Here is a 15592-nt window from a genome sequence, read left to right on the forward strand (position 1 = left end):
TCGATGCGTAACACGATGTCGCAAGGTTCAAACGATATTCGTTACGAAATGATCCAAGGCAGCGGTGCATAGCGGAAGCGCAGTCTATCCGACAAGAAGTAATATAGACAAATAAGTATATCGTTAGAACGCGAGACAATGTATCAAGTAAAGCGTGGTTGATGCACGAGGTGAATGCATTGTCGCTCGACCCTGATTGCTTCTGCTGCCACTGCTGAGCCAGCAGAGATAGCTCAATTGTTAAACATCCAATGCTGCTAAAGTTCATTCGCGGTAAGTCAAGGGAGTGTTACGATTTTCGAGAAATGATCCGCGATTGAACTCGAAGCGAAATAAAATCAAATTCTCTGTCGCTGTTTCTTTGTACCTAATCGTACAATGAGATGATACAAGATTATGGTTACAGAGATGTGTTGCGTAAATGTGGAAACATACTTTATAGAATTTGTGCGTAAGGTCTACTCAATTGGAGTAACAAGTAATATTCGATTAGAATGTTTTTGATAGAAGCAAAGAGACTCTTGCAAATGTGTTTCTATGTATCTGATTCATCATTTTGGAAAGTAAATTACTCCTGAACACAGGTACTCCAAAATTCATGAATACCAACTGTATGAAATTAATAGTAATTCCTAGAAATATTGAATTTCCTAAATATTACGTAGAAATTGTAAAAATACTCATTATAGATACGTTCGATAAAGACTGTATATTATCGGAGCACATTAAATCAAAGTTCCTTCCAACACGATAAATCAGCTTCTGATAGATCGACCGATTCAGGATCTAATCTCTAATGAGGTATCATTATAAATGATCGACGCGCTTTTGAGAACGTGCCACAACTTCGAAGAAAGAAGAAAATTGGAACGTGACACGGACACCGAGCGGGGAGCTAGGCATTACGATGGTCAAATCACTTGGAAACATCATCGCGCAAGATGATTCGCGAGGTGATGCGTCATCGGTTACGATCGTCGTCATCGACATCGGTTCAAGTGGTGTTGACCCGTGCTCGTTCCCTTGCATCCATGCGACCCGTTACGAATTCGTGGGAACGCCATAGCGATCCCATACCAATTTCCCTCCCAACCCAACGTGTCCGCCATATACGATTCAGTAAGATAATTATTATTCCTTAAAGAAAACCGCTCGAGAAAAGAATTCAGCGCAAACTAGTCGAGCGAGTTCGAACCTCGAGGCTCCCCTCAAAAAGGAAAAACACTAAGTGTGCGAAACTTTGTACACCGAATCGATAATGTTCCCAAACGTTTCGAAAGTCCGAGTGAAAGGATTATCTATCAGATTGGTAGCAGCTAACCGAACGAACGATAGTCGATTAAACTCGAATTCCTTCGATCGTTCAAGTGGCGAACATTCAATCGGGGAAGTCAACTTCGAACCTTCTCTGTTCTTGGCTCGGACAAATTTTCATATCTATATCCACTCGTTTAAAGTTTCTCCATTTAGTCGCTACAATCTCAACGAAATTTATCTCCAATGAAATAAATCTCCCTGGCGATAAGTGTTTAGCTAAATTTGTCCACAATTATTCGGTAAAAGTTCAATATATCAACGCTGCCTAAATACTCCAAAGCAAAGGATTAAACATCAAATAAAATAGTAGCTAATCTAAATACTAATACAGATTCCAAAGCGAAAAACCAAGAACACGTCACCCTGTAAAAGAGTAATGCCTTCAGACCAAACACGAACAAAATCAATCCCAAACAATCCTTGAATCTCCAAGTATTTTTTATTATTCGCGTCGAAGATCATTGATCGATCATCCGTGCGGAATCGCGAAACATTCGATTTGATGCTGGACTTCGCGGTCGGCCGACCACCGCTCCTCTATGTCGTTCCCTCAGGCATGCTAAAGAAAGAAAGAGGAGAGCCGTGCGACGACGACGCCGACGACGACGACGACGACGACAACGACGACGACGACGACGCCGCGAGGGAACGCGTTCTTGCCTCTTTCCGCGGGTTGTCAGTGGCTTTTTCATCCCGTCGATCGAGGAATCCGGCGAGGGATCGCGACGATCATCGATTCCGCCGTTTCCCGACCGTATTTGGCGCAACGCTTGGCCTCGATCGCCGTCCTCTCGATCTTTTCGTCCCGCGAGTGCGCGCGCGCCGCGATTTTCTTCTGCCGGCGCTGATTGAACGACATAACTGCGCGTCGGCCGGGGCCAAAGAGCGATCGGAAGATAATACGCTGCGATTCGCCGGGAACAAAGATTCTGCTCGTCGATAGGGATCGTTGACAATAAATCAGATTCCGTGAAATCGGCGATAACACGAGAAGAAACTAAATAACAAGCTAGTCGGAAGAAACCTTCGAGCGTTCATGGTTGTCGCGTGTAAAGTTGGGCAATTACTTGATGACTAGGTTGTTTGTATCTATTTTCGTTTCATTTTCTATGTGAATTTTCTACTTGTCGATGCGATTATACTTAATCAATGAAAACCATACGGTATGCCAGAGGAGCGTGGCCTATTCTTTTAAAAGAACTATTACATTGTAAATATCATTTCATTTGTGAACACGAATACATGTAAAAAGGACAGTTAGATAGAAATGTATGCAAGGTTTAATATAGTACTAAAAACAATTGAAAATAGGGATGTTTAACAATCTAAATGAGATCGGACCATCTCTCCCAAAATTACCCTAAACAGAATTTCACAGAATTTCCTCTTGCCCCTGTGCTGTACCGCTCAGTCATCAAATGATCTCCCAACGGTATGTGTCATCGATTTCCAATCCAATCATGTGCTACGGCGAGCCGATTCCGGAGTTATTTATTCATGCGCGGTCGGCTGGATCGGGAATCAATTGTTAATTAAGCGCGGCCGCGGGTAGGAACGCATTGCAAACGTATTACGCGACAAATCGGGCACCTGCCCGATGATGCTGATCTTGCCCCGCGCTGGATAGTCGTCCGCGGTTCGACAAAAGTCCCACAGAGACGCCTCGTACCATTGGCCTCGTTCTTGCCCGGCCGCTCTGGGTGAACCGATCTTATTAAGCCCTAATTAGCCGTTTAACAAGATATATTTAACTCGCGTGGTACACGCCGGCCATGTGACGAAAACCAAAAGAATCCGGGGTCGGAATTCTTCGGGCGAGATCATTGGAAAGCTTTCGCGTCGGAAAGATTGAGGGCTATCGATCTTTTGCCTTGTGCTATGGTGTCTGGAATGTTCTGCTGTATTTTCGGCGGATGTTCGAAGAGGAATTTTGTATATTGAGCTTACTTAATTTTTCATCAGGCGATGGCTGGGTCCGTTTTGACCAGTATTTTCAGAGATTTTGTTCGAGTTTGTTAGGTTTTTATACTTAGATTGTGGATTAATCATGATAGCTACATATGTATACTTTAATGACAACGATATGCAGGACAGAAGAAGAAAATATCTTTTTGTGAAATTCAATAATATCGAATCAAGGTCGTGGTAAAGATTTAAAAGAAGGATTAATTTAACATCAATGTTATCTTTGTTCTATTTAAACGGAATTAAATGTTATCTTTCCGTTATCGGTATGTAATCTTCGGTATATAAGTAGACGCAATACGAACGTAACATTTTTTCCTAGTAAATAATGGTGAACAGTGTGGCTCTGATAGGGACAATTGTAAAAGAAATTGTAAGATAAACGGTGAAAGTGTTGGAGTACCTTTGGTTTATGATTTACCTATCTGCCAGGTAATAGACAGCTTGCTAGTTTACTGAGACAGCGAATTTCTTGTTTCATCTCTGATAAAATGACTGCGCGATTTCTTTTCTGCCCCGAAGCGTAAACTTGAGAGAACTTCATCGTGGAAGCGAGATTCTAAGTTTTATTTAAATATTTATTTCGTGAAATTTCCTCGGTGATTTCGGGATTGATTCTGTCCTTTGGAAATATATTTTGTCGCGTATGTTTTTCGTGAATGGTACTTCGATAAATCATTGAGATCAATGAGTCGCGAAAATCTGAAAAGCTGCCATCGGATTTCGACAATATCGCGATTTCCAATTACGTTATATACATTGCAAACGGTTCCTTAAATAATATTGAAGGGTTTCAAGTGTGTCTTAAAATACTTGCGCAAATAAATCTCGACTTTGAACAAAATTTAATTTACACGTAAAAGTTAACATAGGAGGTCGATTGACGCCATTTTTAAGGCACACTGAAACTGATAAAACTTTTTATAAATATGTCTATTTAACGCTACAACTACCGAGCATTTATTACGATGAATATGTAATCCTTATAAAAATTATAACAATAGATTATTTCCAGTTTCTTCAGATACTCAATATAGTATTCAAGTGAAACTATTTATCTTCAAGATCATATCGAATATTCAATGCTTCTAAGATATCAATAACTGCGAAATAAAGAAACTGAAATCAGTGATTTTGACTGTTACGTAGTTCTAGCGTTAAAGTAGAACAATTAAAAGAAATACTCCAAAACGTCAATCATTATATCTTCAAACAGTTTTCGATCGTAATTTTAAAACAACCCCCATATATCCACCAACGTCATTTAATGTGAATATTAATTCCAATAGCTCTTTGTATACAAAGAAAAACCAGTAAACAAACAATCTGACATCACGATAGCCTCGTCCGAGTAAACACCAACGTAATTATTTAACACGTCGAACGTCGCACGATTTCATAGAACAAAATACACAAAATGGGGAAGATATGATATCGAATAATTTAATTGGATTGAATTATTATTACTGCACGTTCATCTAGCTGAATGTCACCGCATTAAGTAGCATTATGTACAATATTGATATGTTTTCAAATAATTACCGTTTAATAGAGCGAGCTATACTAATTCGATGTAGTTGGGGGTCACCGGTGACCCCGACGACATTCAATGTGTAAAATATTACACAGACACGGAATCGTGCTAGCAGAATGAGAATAAAAACAAATCTACCTCTTTCCTCGATGACATCTGCCAAAGTGGCGCAGGTCAGCGCGAGCAGCGCGTAAACCCCAAAAATCCTGGCTGGTCCCATCATTTTATCCGGTTGTCCTAGCCGCTCGATCCAGGAAGAATCCCTCGGTGTACACCTTCACAACAAAGATCGACGCATATCCACTTCACCAACACCGCACACCGAATAATAATACCGGCACTGAACCTAACCCCGAAATTCTTGTGCCGATTGGCAACGACGCGAGTACGGTACCGAGTATCGCGGGGAATCACCGGTCCCAAAAACACGAGCCGACCAGTGGGAATAACACCAACCGATCTCTACCCACCCTGTAGGTCTATGTGTCAGTTCAACAGTCAAGAGTCTACATTGTACAGAGGATATCCATCACGGTACCATGGTACCACTTCATAGGTGTGTAACGTAATCACTGGTAAATCTTTACGGGTGCTAGAAACTACGGTGCGTTGTGTACGGTACGTATGAGCGAGCGCAACCGTCACGGATCCCGTTTTCACTGTGACTCGTTCCCGCGACCGGTACACACTGGAAACGCGATCTTCTTTACGAACGTTCCGCTCGCAGGAATATATCTCGTCGGATTCGAACGCGGGTACGGAGACTCACTCGCGATTCACATAACGAACGAGATTCAGCTCGAACGAACGAACCACCGTGTTTCGGGCGAAGAAGGCGCTGGGTCGGACCACCTTCGGGCAGCCGTCTCTCGCGGACAGCCTTACTCCCACGCTGGCCGAGTCAAGAATACGCGCGCCTTGTCAAAGACGAGTCCTGATTCCGTTCGAGGCCGGCAGGTGGCGGGCCGACCACTGCGCGGCGAGGATCTACGAGCGACGCCGACGATCGACGAGAACGATAAGCGGCCGAGACGAAAGTGTCCGCTCGACGGACACTGATTTTCACGGTGGGTCATGGGGTGGTTTAAAACGCGAATTCGAATTGAGTTTTTGGAGGATTTTTTTTTTTTTTTTTATTGGGATTGGAAATGTTTGTTGTAGATAAAGATTAGGTTTTTGTGTTAGGGTTGAAGAGGTTAATGTGAGTTAAACTCTTTGAACTCTGTAGGCTCCAATATTGCACCAGTTATAATATTAAATATTTCAATGAATCTTAAAGAAACTACCCTAAAATTATTAGATTTTCCACACATCCAAATTTTGCACTGAGAAGGAAAATAAAAGGTCGAAGAAATGTTATAGCATTTCTCATTTTCGCTAGGAATACTATAGAAATTAGTTGCAGTTGCTGATAGATTACAAAACAATCTGGCGTGCTAAGGGTTAACCCTTTGCACTCCGAAGTTTTTCACTAGAAATATTCAACAATTTCCAATAAGTTATAGATGACACCCTTTAAGACGAATTGAATGAGGGAAGATACATAAGTTAAGAAGCAAAGTTATTATTTCAATATTTCAAATATTCATGGATTGTAAGAAGTTTAATATTATACGTGAAACTCTATGATTTTGGTATATCAAATTTTATGGTGACTGAGAGTCAGCTCTCGAGTGCAAAGGGTTAAAACTCATGGACCAAGGATTGAGGACTGAGTATCCTTAACACTAGAACTACCGGATGGGTCAAAATACCCATTCCTGATTTCATTTTTTCCATTTATTCGACAGATGACGGATACTTCTCTGAAAAGTACTATAGAAACTGGTTTAGCAATATACAAACTGAATTGCAAACCAACTGAAGTGTCAATAATTGCACTGTTTAGGTTTTTACAGGACAGTTTTAAAAAGACAATTTAACTGCTCGGTAGTCCTAGTGTTAACTCGCATCCCCTAATATGTAGTTTTTATTTATTGGGAATAGTAATTGAATAAAGTAGTGTAATTGTAATTATAATTGTAAGAAATCAATGGAAATATAGTAATTATGCACCACTACTTTAGCTTCCATCTTCATAGTTGATGTTTAATATCTAACATTTAAAATATTATTTCGAAATGCTATAAAATTAAAAGATGATATTTCGAATCTTTTATAATTTAATGAAACGACTCTCACGGAAATGAAACTTTAACGCGGTTAATGTAAACAAAATTATTTAACGGTATTCTTAACCCCTTTCTTATAGTAACTGCAGTTTCGTTTCAAGGGTCGAGGTATAATTCGAAATCATTGCAGGGGTATTAATTGGCGGTTAAGATTCAAACGGATAAGGTCATTGTCCATCGAAGCAGGTAGGACATGTAGGCATATACGGCCCTGTCGATTCCTTGAAGACAGTAGCTGTTTCATCGTCGCAAAAATCATCGGGAGACTGGTTTCTCGACGCCGTGGCACGCACCTAGAGTACGTGCGTATGTGCAAGTGCGCGCCTCTTGGAAGAAACTGGAGACAGTGGAGAGCTGGAAACCGCGGCGAAAAGGAGAGACACACGGCCATCACGATAAAAATCGCTGTAACGCAACACGCGTGTGCATACACGCCGAGAATATTGATCACACTGTTAACATTGATCCACTGGGAATAAATACTAACTTTTATTCGATACAACGTTTACTTCTTAAAGCCTGTTTTTCGTTTACGAGCTCGTGGTAAACACATTGTTCGCATTCGATCGATGGTTAAAGGTGTATCGTCGCGGAAGGAATTTTATAGAATGTCAAATTCCACCTAATATCGTCGTTTAATCTAATTACTCTGAGGACGAAGAACATGTTTTTGCACTTACCGCGGAGTTTCGAAAGGCGGAACAAACAACCGAGTCTGCGAATCGGCGAGAATTTTTATTCATGCGATATCTTCTCAGTGGTGAGTGCAAGTAGAGTATCCTTGTACTTGTCGTAGCAAGTTTTTGCGGGAAAACGGGCTGGATAATGTTTGCTGATGTCGCGCTGGCAGGAAAACGTTATGGGTTTAGGGTATCTGCCGGTAATCGCGTGCAGAAGTATTAATTGAACTTAATTTCCGAAGATATTGAAATTAGTTATTTGTATTATGCAATTGTTATTAATTACAACGTGAATTTTATATATTTCTATGGGCTACAACGCAATGGAGCACGATTGAACGAAACGTTCGTTGGAGTTTTGCATCGCTACCTTTTTTATCCACTGTAGTAATCTCAGTGTACTCTCCGAATTGTTCTCTTTTCGATATTTTCGGTATTACATTTACTATTTTTCTACTGAATCGACTCATCTTACCGTAACCGACCGCAGTCGATGGTTCTTTAATTACAGCATGGCGGCTCACTTGTAATAAATGCCTTTTCGTTAATCGAAGCTATTCCCAGTCATATTTGGTCCTTTCTTAAAGATGCTTTTATTATTATCAGCGAGATTCAACTTCGTAAGAATGCGCGTAAACACTTTTATCGTGGATTTCTTTTAGCAGCACGCTCTTTTTTTTCCCCTCCTTTTAAATCGTTACGGCAGATCTTTCTGACGCAGTGGACCCCAGATGACATCCGGGAACCACGTTGCCTGTTCTTCAAGTAATTTTTTCTCGCGCAAAGGGAACTATAACGAATATGTTTATTGTCAGAATCATACGACCCGAGCAGCTGGAATATATATACGCGCATTGCAAAAAGCGGTTTGCTTTCTTTTCGTTACTGAAACGAGCTTCTTAGGCATTTCGGCTTGAACGTACGCTTAATGGAAACTAAACGAAACTTTCGAAAGTAACGTCGACGTAAGCGTGAAACGTATTTTATTTACAATAACTCCTTTTCTTTTATCTGTATAGGTTGCGCAGCGCGTACAAAGATCAGATGTTCGAAGCGTCATTATTATCACTCGATAAATTCAAATAAAGGAACACAACGCATTCTTTTCGATTCGTTATCCGAAATTTATTTCTCATAGTCGAAAGCGCATTCGCGTTACAAACGTAATCCCTTTCACTTAACAAACATTCCGAGCAAAAATCGAAACGAAAAAAATTGACACGAGTAGGGATAGAGAAGGGAATGAAGTCTGCGAACAACGCTGCGTGATTCTTTTTTCACAATTCGTTTATTATAAATAACAAGATGTATATTCGGTGCGCACGTGTTGTTTAACCTGTATATTTATATGTATACTCAAGCTCCGTCTAAGTTTTATTTCGCTTACTGTACTATACCTTGTTTACTTTGAGTTTGTCTCAATAACATATTTTTTCCGCTACAATCTATCTGACGTTACTCTCTCTGCGCGAGGAATTCGGAAACAAATCTTGCGTCAATTAGGCAAAAACTCCACGTAGCACCCGATGGAAAAACAAAAGTCAAAGGATCGTTCATCCTCCCGCGAGATTTCGGTGGCGTTTCCTTTTTCATTTTTTTTTTCTTATGGTTTTTAATATATCGGTCGTTTATTTTTTTTTTCCCTTAAATCTCTTTTAGTGATCGATCGTGTGCAAATGGATAGTTTTTTTTTCTTTTGTTCTTAAACCCTTCGTAACCAGCGACAACTGTTCGCGTAGCTGGCCAAGCGTTATAGACATTCAATCACCGTTAGCACCTACAAAATTCAAAAACTTGAACACTGGACGATTCGCGGACCGTATCCCGAACAATTTATATAACGATACGATGCATTTTCACTTCTTCCCTTTCTTTTTTTTCCTTTCTGCGTCAATCATAACGAATACAATCGGTAAATTAGCGTTAATGATATGCGTCACCTTGAAAATCTTCAATGGAAAGATGGGGGATTACGATTTAACTTCATCGCTGAACAACTGTACAGAACGCGTGTGTGTACATATAGATTAAATTGTTTTATCACATCTTCATCCACGATATGTTCAATAAAATGCAATCAATGGGTTCCATCATTTTTGGGAGCAAAAACGCGCGGCAATTGAACTCGGTGGACCTAATCCGTTCTTGAATGTTCCTATAATGCAGTACCAAGAGCGACAAGTGGAAACGAAGGGGTTAATGGTGGCGGTAGTGGTGGTGGTGGTGGTGGTGGTGGTGGTGGTTTTGGTAGTGATAGTGTCGGTGGTCCTTAAAAGCTACATCTTCATTGTATTTTATATTCTTCATTATTTGTTTTTTTTTGTTCTTTTTCTTTTGGTTGTTTACTCTTTAATAGCGCTCGCGTTAGCAATGATTAATGCGTGCATTCCTCCGATCCTCCCTTACCGAGCCTCAAAAACTTCTAACAACTAAGCTGTCGACTATTTATAATCTTGTCTCGAATTCGCCGTTACGTCTAAATAACGCGCCATTAGGTATACATCTATAATATAATTCGCTCTTTTTTTTTCTTTTTATAAACTCTCTTTTACAATGAAACGACTTTAAACCCACGGACACGTCCTTTCGTCCTGACTTTCGTCGTGTTTTCGCGCGTGTCGGCCGACGTCCCTCGATCGCGTATTCGGTAATTATTGTTCTCGTTTGTTCTCCCATTTGTTTTTATTCTCTCCTTATTCTCGATCGAAGGGAACGAGAATAACGAATCCTTCGCTGCCCGCGCCAAGCACAATGGTTGCGCGCCATCGATGGTCCGAATATTCGTCGTACTACGATACTCCAAAAAACGTTTTTGTCGGGATTCTATGCAGCTTCAAATAAACCGGACGAATTTCTCTTTTTCCGTCGTCCTCGTTCGTTCTCTTCGTTTTCTTTTTATTTTTCTCCGGAACACGTAAGATCGTGAAGTTTCGGGCACCGGTTCTCCACGGAAACGAAACTGTTCTCCATTCGTTAGACGCAAGGATATGTGTGAAATTATTCACGGTTCATCGTCTTGCTATTTCCTTCGTGTTCTCTGTTCCATTTCTTCCTCTTAACGTTCGATTCCGGTGGCGATCGTTAACCGTGAATGCAGCCATGTTACGCGTCTGCACGGTTCGTTCTAGAGGGCGCGCGAAAATAGGGAAAATCCGGGACGCGCGGGAATTACCTGTCTTATAGAAAACTAAAGGCGGTGAAACATTTTTTTTTCTTTTCGAAAGCTACGTACGACATCATGTAGCAGGCACGTCTTATCATATCACGCTAAAGGCTTTAAGAAGCCCGGTGTAGAACCGTATTAAGGTACCGAACCAGATGCTCCTCTTTCTCCATTTCGTTTTCATCTCTTCTTCATCATCATCATCATCATAATCAGCAGCTTCTTTCTCTTCTTCGTGGTATTCCTTTTTCCTTCTTTCTTCTTTATTCCTTTTAAACAACTACTTATCCATCGCTAACTCTTCCAGGCTCCCTGAACACACGCACACTTTCCATCCCGGTTCTCCTATCTTCCTTCCTTCTTATCCTTCTCGCACGCACGCGCAGAGGACGCTCAACTCCCCTCGTCTAATTACAACTTTTTCTAAAAAAAACGCCTCGAATTAAGGAAAGGGTGCGAACGGTGCGCGAGCACAAACAAATGAACCAACGGCCGCCCTCTCAATAGAGGAGGGGCGACCGCGATTACACCGCGGGGAAACGGGAAAACGCTCGAGGACGAAAAACGCGCGGTGTCCTCGAACAGTGTTCTCCTCCTCCCCGTTTGTTTTCTCTTTTTTTTTCGTTCAAACGCGAAGCACATTATCACACGTGCAGGGCTACGAGAAGTTTTATTATCGAGAGAACACGAGCCAGTTTCACGCCGTCTTAGGCTTCGTTTCCTTTTTATGTGTTCTTCCTCCATTTTTTTGGTTTGTTTTCTTGGTTTTATGCTCATCGTCCTTTTCTTCTTCGTAACGATTGTGTAACAACGAACAAGCGAGATCATCGAGAGCATGCTTCGACGCGTCTAATGACGATTACCTACCGTTGTTATTTTCTTTCTGATAAACTCTAATCTCCGTTCGTCGCCGCGCCCGCCGTTTCCTTCAAAGTTCGTCGCGAGCGGAATCGGTCACGTGGGTTCTACGAACTTTCCGGCACGCGACGAAATTTACATTCCTAAGTTTTTTGGAAACGGCGCGCAACAATGCTCCACGGTCATTCGAAAGTGGACCCGATTTTTTCACGCGTTCGTTACCGTGCGTCACGTGTCCGATAGGAATCGTGTTTCGATTTATGATAGTTACAGTTGATTATGTCGACACGTACATTATCGTGTGTGACATTTTTGAAAACGATTTCGATTAAAACTATTGAAAACTACAAGCTAAAATTGTTAGAGATGAAGATGATAATTGTGGGTTAAAAGGCAATGATTTAATTTATTTAAGTTATCTATCTCATAATAGTTTCTATGCATCGTATTTCTCGTTGGACGGTAAGAACGTAACTCCCGATATCAGTGATCCTTGTGAACACCAGTAGCGAACGCGTTAAACGCAAATAACCGAGGACAGTAGATTCACAGTTACGAGTGAGTTATCAAGCTTCGATGCAATTTCGTCCCGACAAATATTCCACGTTCGATTAAAATCAGTCTCAACGAAGTTATGTTCCGATTCACGTCTATTGACAAAATATTTAAACAACATTGCCTTTGCAATGACGAAATTTTAAATTTGAAGTTTTATTTCGTTTAACAAGAGAAAGAGGAACGTGGACCGCTTCGTTGCAACGCAAAGCGGGGTGAACAGACTGTCGAACAACCGGGGAGGATTGCATAATCGTTGGTCATTCAGGCGTTCCGCGAACGGATACTTCCTACTTGTTGCGCCTACTTTATTTCAATTCTCTCGTTTTTTTCTCATATGAACACGAAAAGCGTTTAGTGCGCGTGGTTCTCTACGATGCGGTGCTGCCGAACATTGGGTTCGTCTTACACGCAACACAGTATCTCTCTACCATTCGTTGGCGATGCTCGCGTCGGGTTCCCAACTGGAACCGTTCGATCGCCCAGGCCGTGTAGATAATCATCCGAGCATCGATTTCTCACGTGTACTCGAGGCCGGTTTTACGTTTAATAACTCCGCTCGTCAAGCATTTCGACCTTCCTCCTCGCTAAAAACGTCGCTCGTCCCATGTTTCCTCATTTTTTTGCTCGTTTTCGTTCGTTTACGTAAAAGTCGCGTTTTTATTTTCATTTTTTTTTTCATGTAAAACGATGATCTTTCGTTGTCTCCGACGTTGCACGGGTAATCGTAAACTGCGCGAACCTGATGAATGCGATGCGTGTTGTTGGATTTGAGGATCAATACGTTCTTCTCTCGTATTTTAATTTTTTTCCGTTTTTTTTTTGTCACGGTTTTCCCGTTCTCCTTCGTTTTCTTACACGTCAATTCCACGTCTCGAAATTTCGTTATTAAAACACGTCCGTCGATGAGGATGGAGAAAGGTGGGGGATCGTTCTCGGGGGTGTATTGTGTCCGCTTGTATCGTTTTCTCCTTTTTTAAAAAAATACGCTGTTCCGTGTGAACAAAGATTCCGTAAACAACAACAACAGTAAAAATTCTTCAAGTGAACCGCGAGAAATGGTGGCGCGCCAGCGTTCCCTTTAAAATGTGAATAACGCGTGTGTGTGTATGTGTGTGTCCGCGTGGTGGGGATCCGGAATTTCGTGACGGTGTTTCTTTAAAAGTCTCGTGATTCAAGACAGTTCTCGGGTCTCGATCCAAACCATTATCGATCTCGATCGACGAGACGCTTTCCCTCGTTCGTTCGCTTACAAACATAACGATACCGAACGTGCGAAACGCGTGTTAATCCTTAAAACGTAAAACAAATTACGGCGCAATTAAGTAATTAAAAACTAACTTGAAAAACTATCTTGTACCATCATAAAACTCTAAATGAACTCTATACCTTAACGTCGTCTAATAAATAACAAGGGTGAAAGGGAGGGTGGGGGATCGGGTACAGAGAAAGTGTTACAGAAACGACTTAGTCGAACTAAAAAGAAAAAAAAAGAGAAAAAAAAGAAGAAAAATAGATGGGGAGAAATCGAAGATTGTTAGTGCCACGTCGATCGCTGCCCGGACGAAACCTCGATGGAGATATCGACGCGTGGCTCTCGATTTTTGCGTGCCATTTTTTTTTGTCATCCGCTTTTCTCTTTCCGCTGTGTTTTCTTAGTTTTTTTTTCGGTTTTGGTTCGTTTTCTTCTGTTTCTTTTTGTCGTTCGAGAACACGTTCAATGGTAAACGGCGAGGTTTCCGGGATGAGGAATTTAGCAAACGACGGCCTCCGATATGGGGTTCTCGGTGATGTGTATGGTTGTGTTCGGCCGGTCGATTTTCTTAATGCACACGTGGTTCAGTTCCTCGAGGGAAGCCAGTCTGTAGTCGGCCATTTTCAGCGGTGAGAGCGGTGCCACTGTAAAGAAAGATAAAAGAAAATACCAGGTCAGAGCGATCGTGGGGATCGGTAGTCGAGTTTTCATTCGACCACACGGCTCTACGGTGCCCGTTCCGTGGTCGCGAACGTTAGCGGTAAAAATTCGGTAAATCGTGGAGCGCGTTTCAACACAGAGATACAGATAACAGAGACATCGGGCGCACGGGATCGATCGGCTCGATCGTCGCAACGCGAGGAAGAGAGTACACAAAACTGAAGAAGAACGGCGAATACAAAGAAAGGCGCGCATGCAAAGTAAAAACAGGTTGAGTTCTGTGTGTCGGTGGAGTTGTTTCATGTGCGGAGGCGTGTGAGTAAACAGCGCGGTTCTGTTCTTTGCTATTCTACTGCCCAGTAGGTGCGAGCAATCCTTAGAATTGCTGCTACTTTTTAGATCGTATTGTCTGGCGATATCGTTAGCAAATCTTGCTGCCAAAATAGAAATGTAGCTGTTTTATTCTTCACTCGAAGAGACTGTGCTGAAGAGGATGAGTCGGAACATGATATGTTTTCCAGAAAGGTCTCTGACTTATCGTCAATCGGCAAACATTCTTTGTACCAACTAATGATAAGAGCGGAACATGTGAAGCCTCAATCGGTAAAGGTTTATCGTGAAAAAATGATTAATAAATGAAGACGAGTGATGAGGATAAATTTTTCTCAACAAAAACTATAAAATTGACAAATTCTCTTAATTTGGTATCCACCTTCGAGTATTTACTTAAAAATCTGTTTTATTTAATATTTTATTATCAAGAGACAATTCGAATATTATCATAATTTTCGGTTGTTACAAATGATTCACTCGTTCTCAAGATTAAGCAACAATGATAGAGGGATGTTGATTCTAAGAGAATGCGCGTGGAAGGTTCATAAAGCACAAGTTCGGCGAGCCCGAGGCGTTGGACCCAGAAATGAACGGGTTACGAATGTGTCTTGTTAGTATGGTGAAAAGGAGCAGCAGTTAGTTGCCTTTCAGTTAAATCCTTGAGGGACTGTACCCGGGGTTGTCCAAGGCATGTTAGTCGTGATAGAGAGATCGTCGTCGGTTAGTAGTTCTCCCGATAAGAGTTTGAATTCCGACTTACTTAACACATAGACGTGGCCTAACCGACCAACTGCGCGCTTGACTCCTTGCGGCCTTCAATTCCTAATTACAATTACCTTCGGGTGTTGTCGGCGTCACGGGCTTCCGCGAGGATTTCACCACTAAAACGCATAAAAAAACAAATTCTCTTTTAGAGACTCCAAAGCACAAGAATCGAGGGTGATCGTGGCGGACGTACTTTGTTTTTTTCATGGAACGGAAATGTCATCGGAAATCATTCTGGTGCGATGCATCGTCAGGCCAATTGTCGTGTACATTTAAAATGAAAAAAGGAAAGCAACGATCCTCGTCCATGCGTATTAAACATCCACCACAAAAAAT

The 15592-nt window shown here is 41.5% G+C and overlaps 2 protein-coding genes across 10 annotated transcripts in view; both read right to left on the minus strand.

The window, feature by feature from the left end:
- Egfr (epidermal growth factor receptor) overlaps positions 1–5753 on the minus strand; it is a 215935-nt gene extending 210182 nt beyond the window's left edge. The window contains exon 1 of the mRNA XM_031982759.2: positions 4955–5753. Within this exon, the coding sequence (XP_031838619.1) occupies positions 4955–5039 (85 nt within the window). The 5' untranslated portion in view covers positions 5040–5753. The remainder of the gene's footprint in view (positions 1–4954) is intronic.
- Positions 5754–8936: 3183 nt separating this feature from the next.
- Positions 8937–15592, minus strand: part of MESK2 (misexpression suppressor of KSR 2) — a 49242-nt gene continuing 42586 nt past the window's right edge. For 5 of the 9 annotated variants that reach the window (XM_076371665.1, XM_076371664.1, XM_076371661.1 and 2 more), the window contains 2 exons: positions 15328–15372; positions 8937–14142 (listed from right to left, as the gene is read on the minus strand). In XM_076371665.1, the coding sequence (XP_076227780.1) occupies positions 13997–14142; positions 15328–15372 (191 nt within the window). In that variant the 3' untranslated portion in view covers positions 8937–13996. Of the gene's footprint in view, positions 14143–15251; positions 15373–15592 lie in introns of those variants that run through there. The other 4 variants (XM_076371663.1, XM_076371660.1, XR_004235565.2 and 1 more) reach the window with 3 other exon arrangements.

The sequence above is a fragment of the Nomia melanderi genome, chromosome 10 (assembly GCF_051020985.1).
Source record: "Nomia melanderi isolate GNS246 chromosome 10, iyNomMela1, whole genome shotgun sequence".
Classification (NCBI taxonomy): domain Eukaryota; kingdom Metazoa; phylum Arthropoda; class Insecta; order Hymenoptera; family Halictidae; genus Nomia; species Nomia melanderi.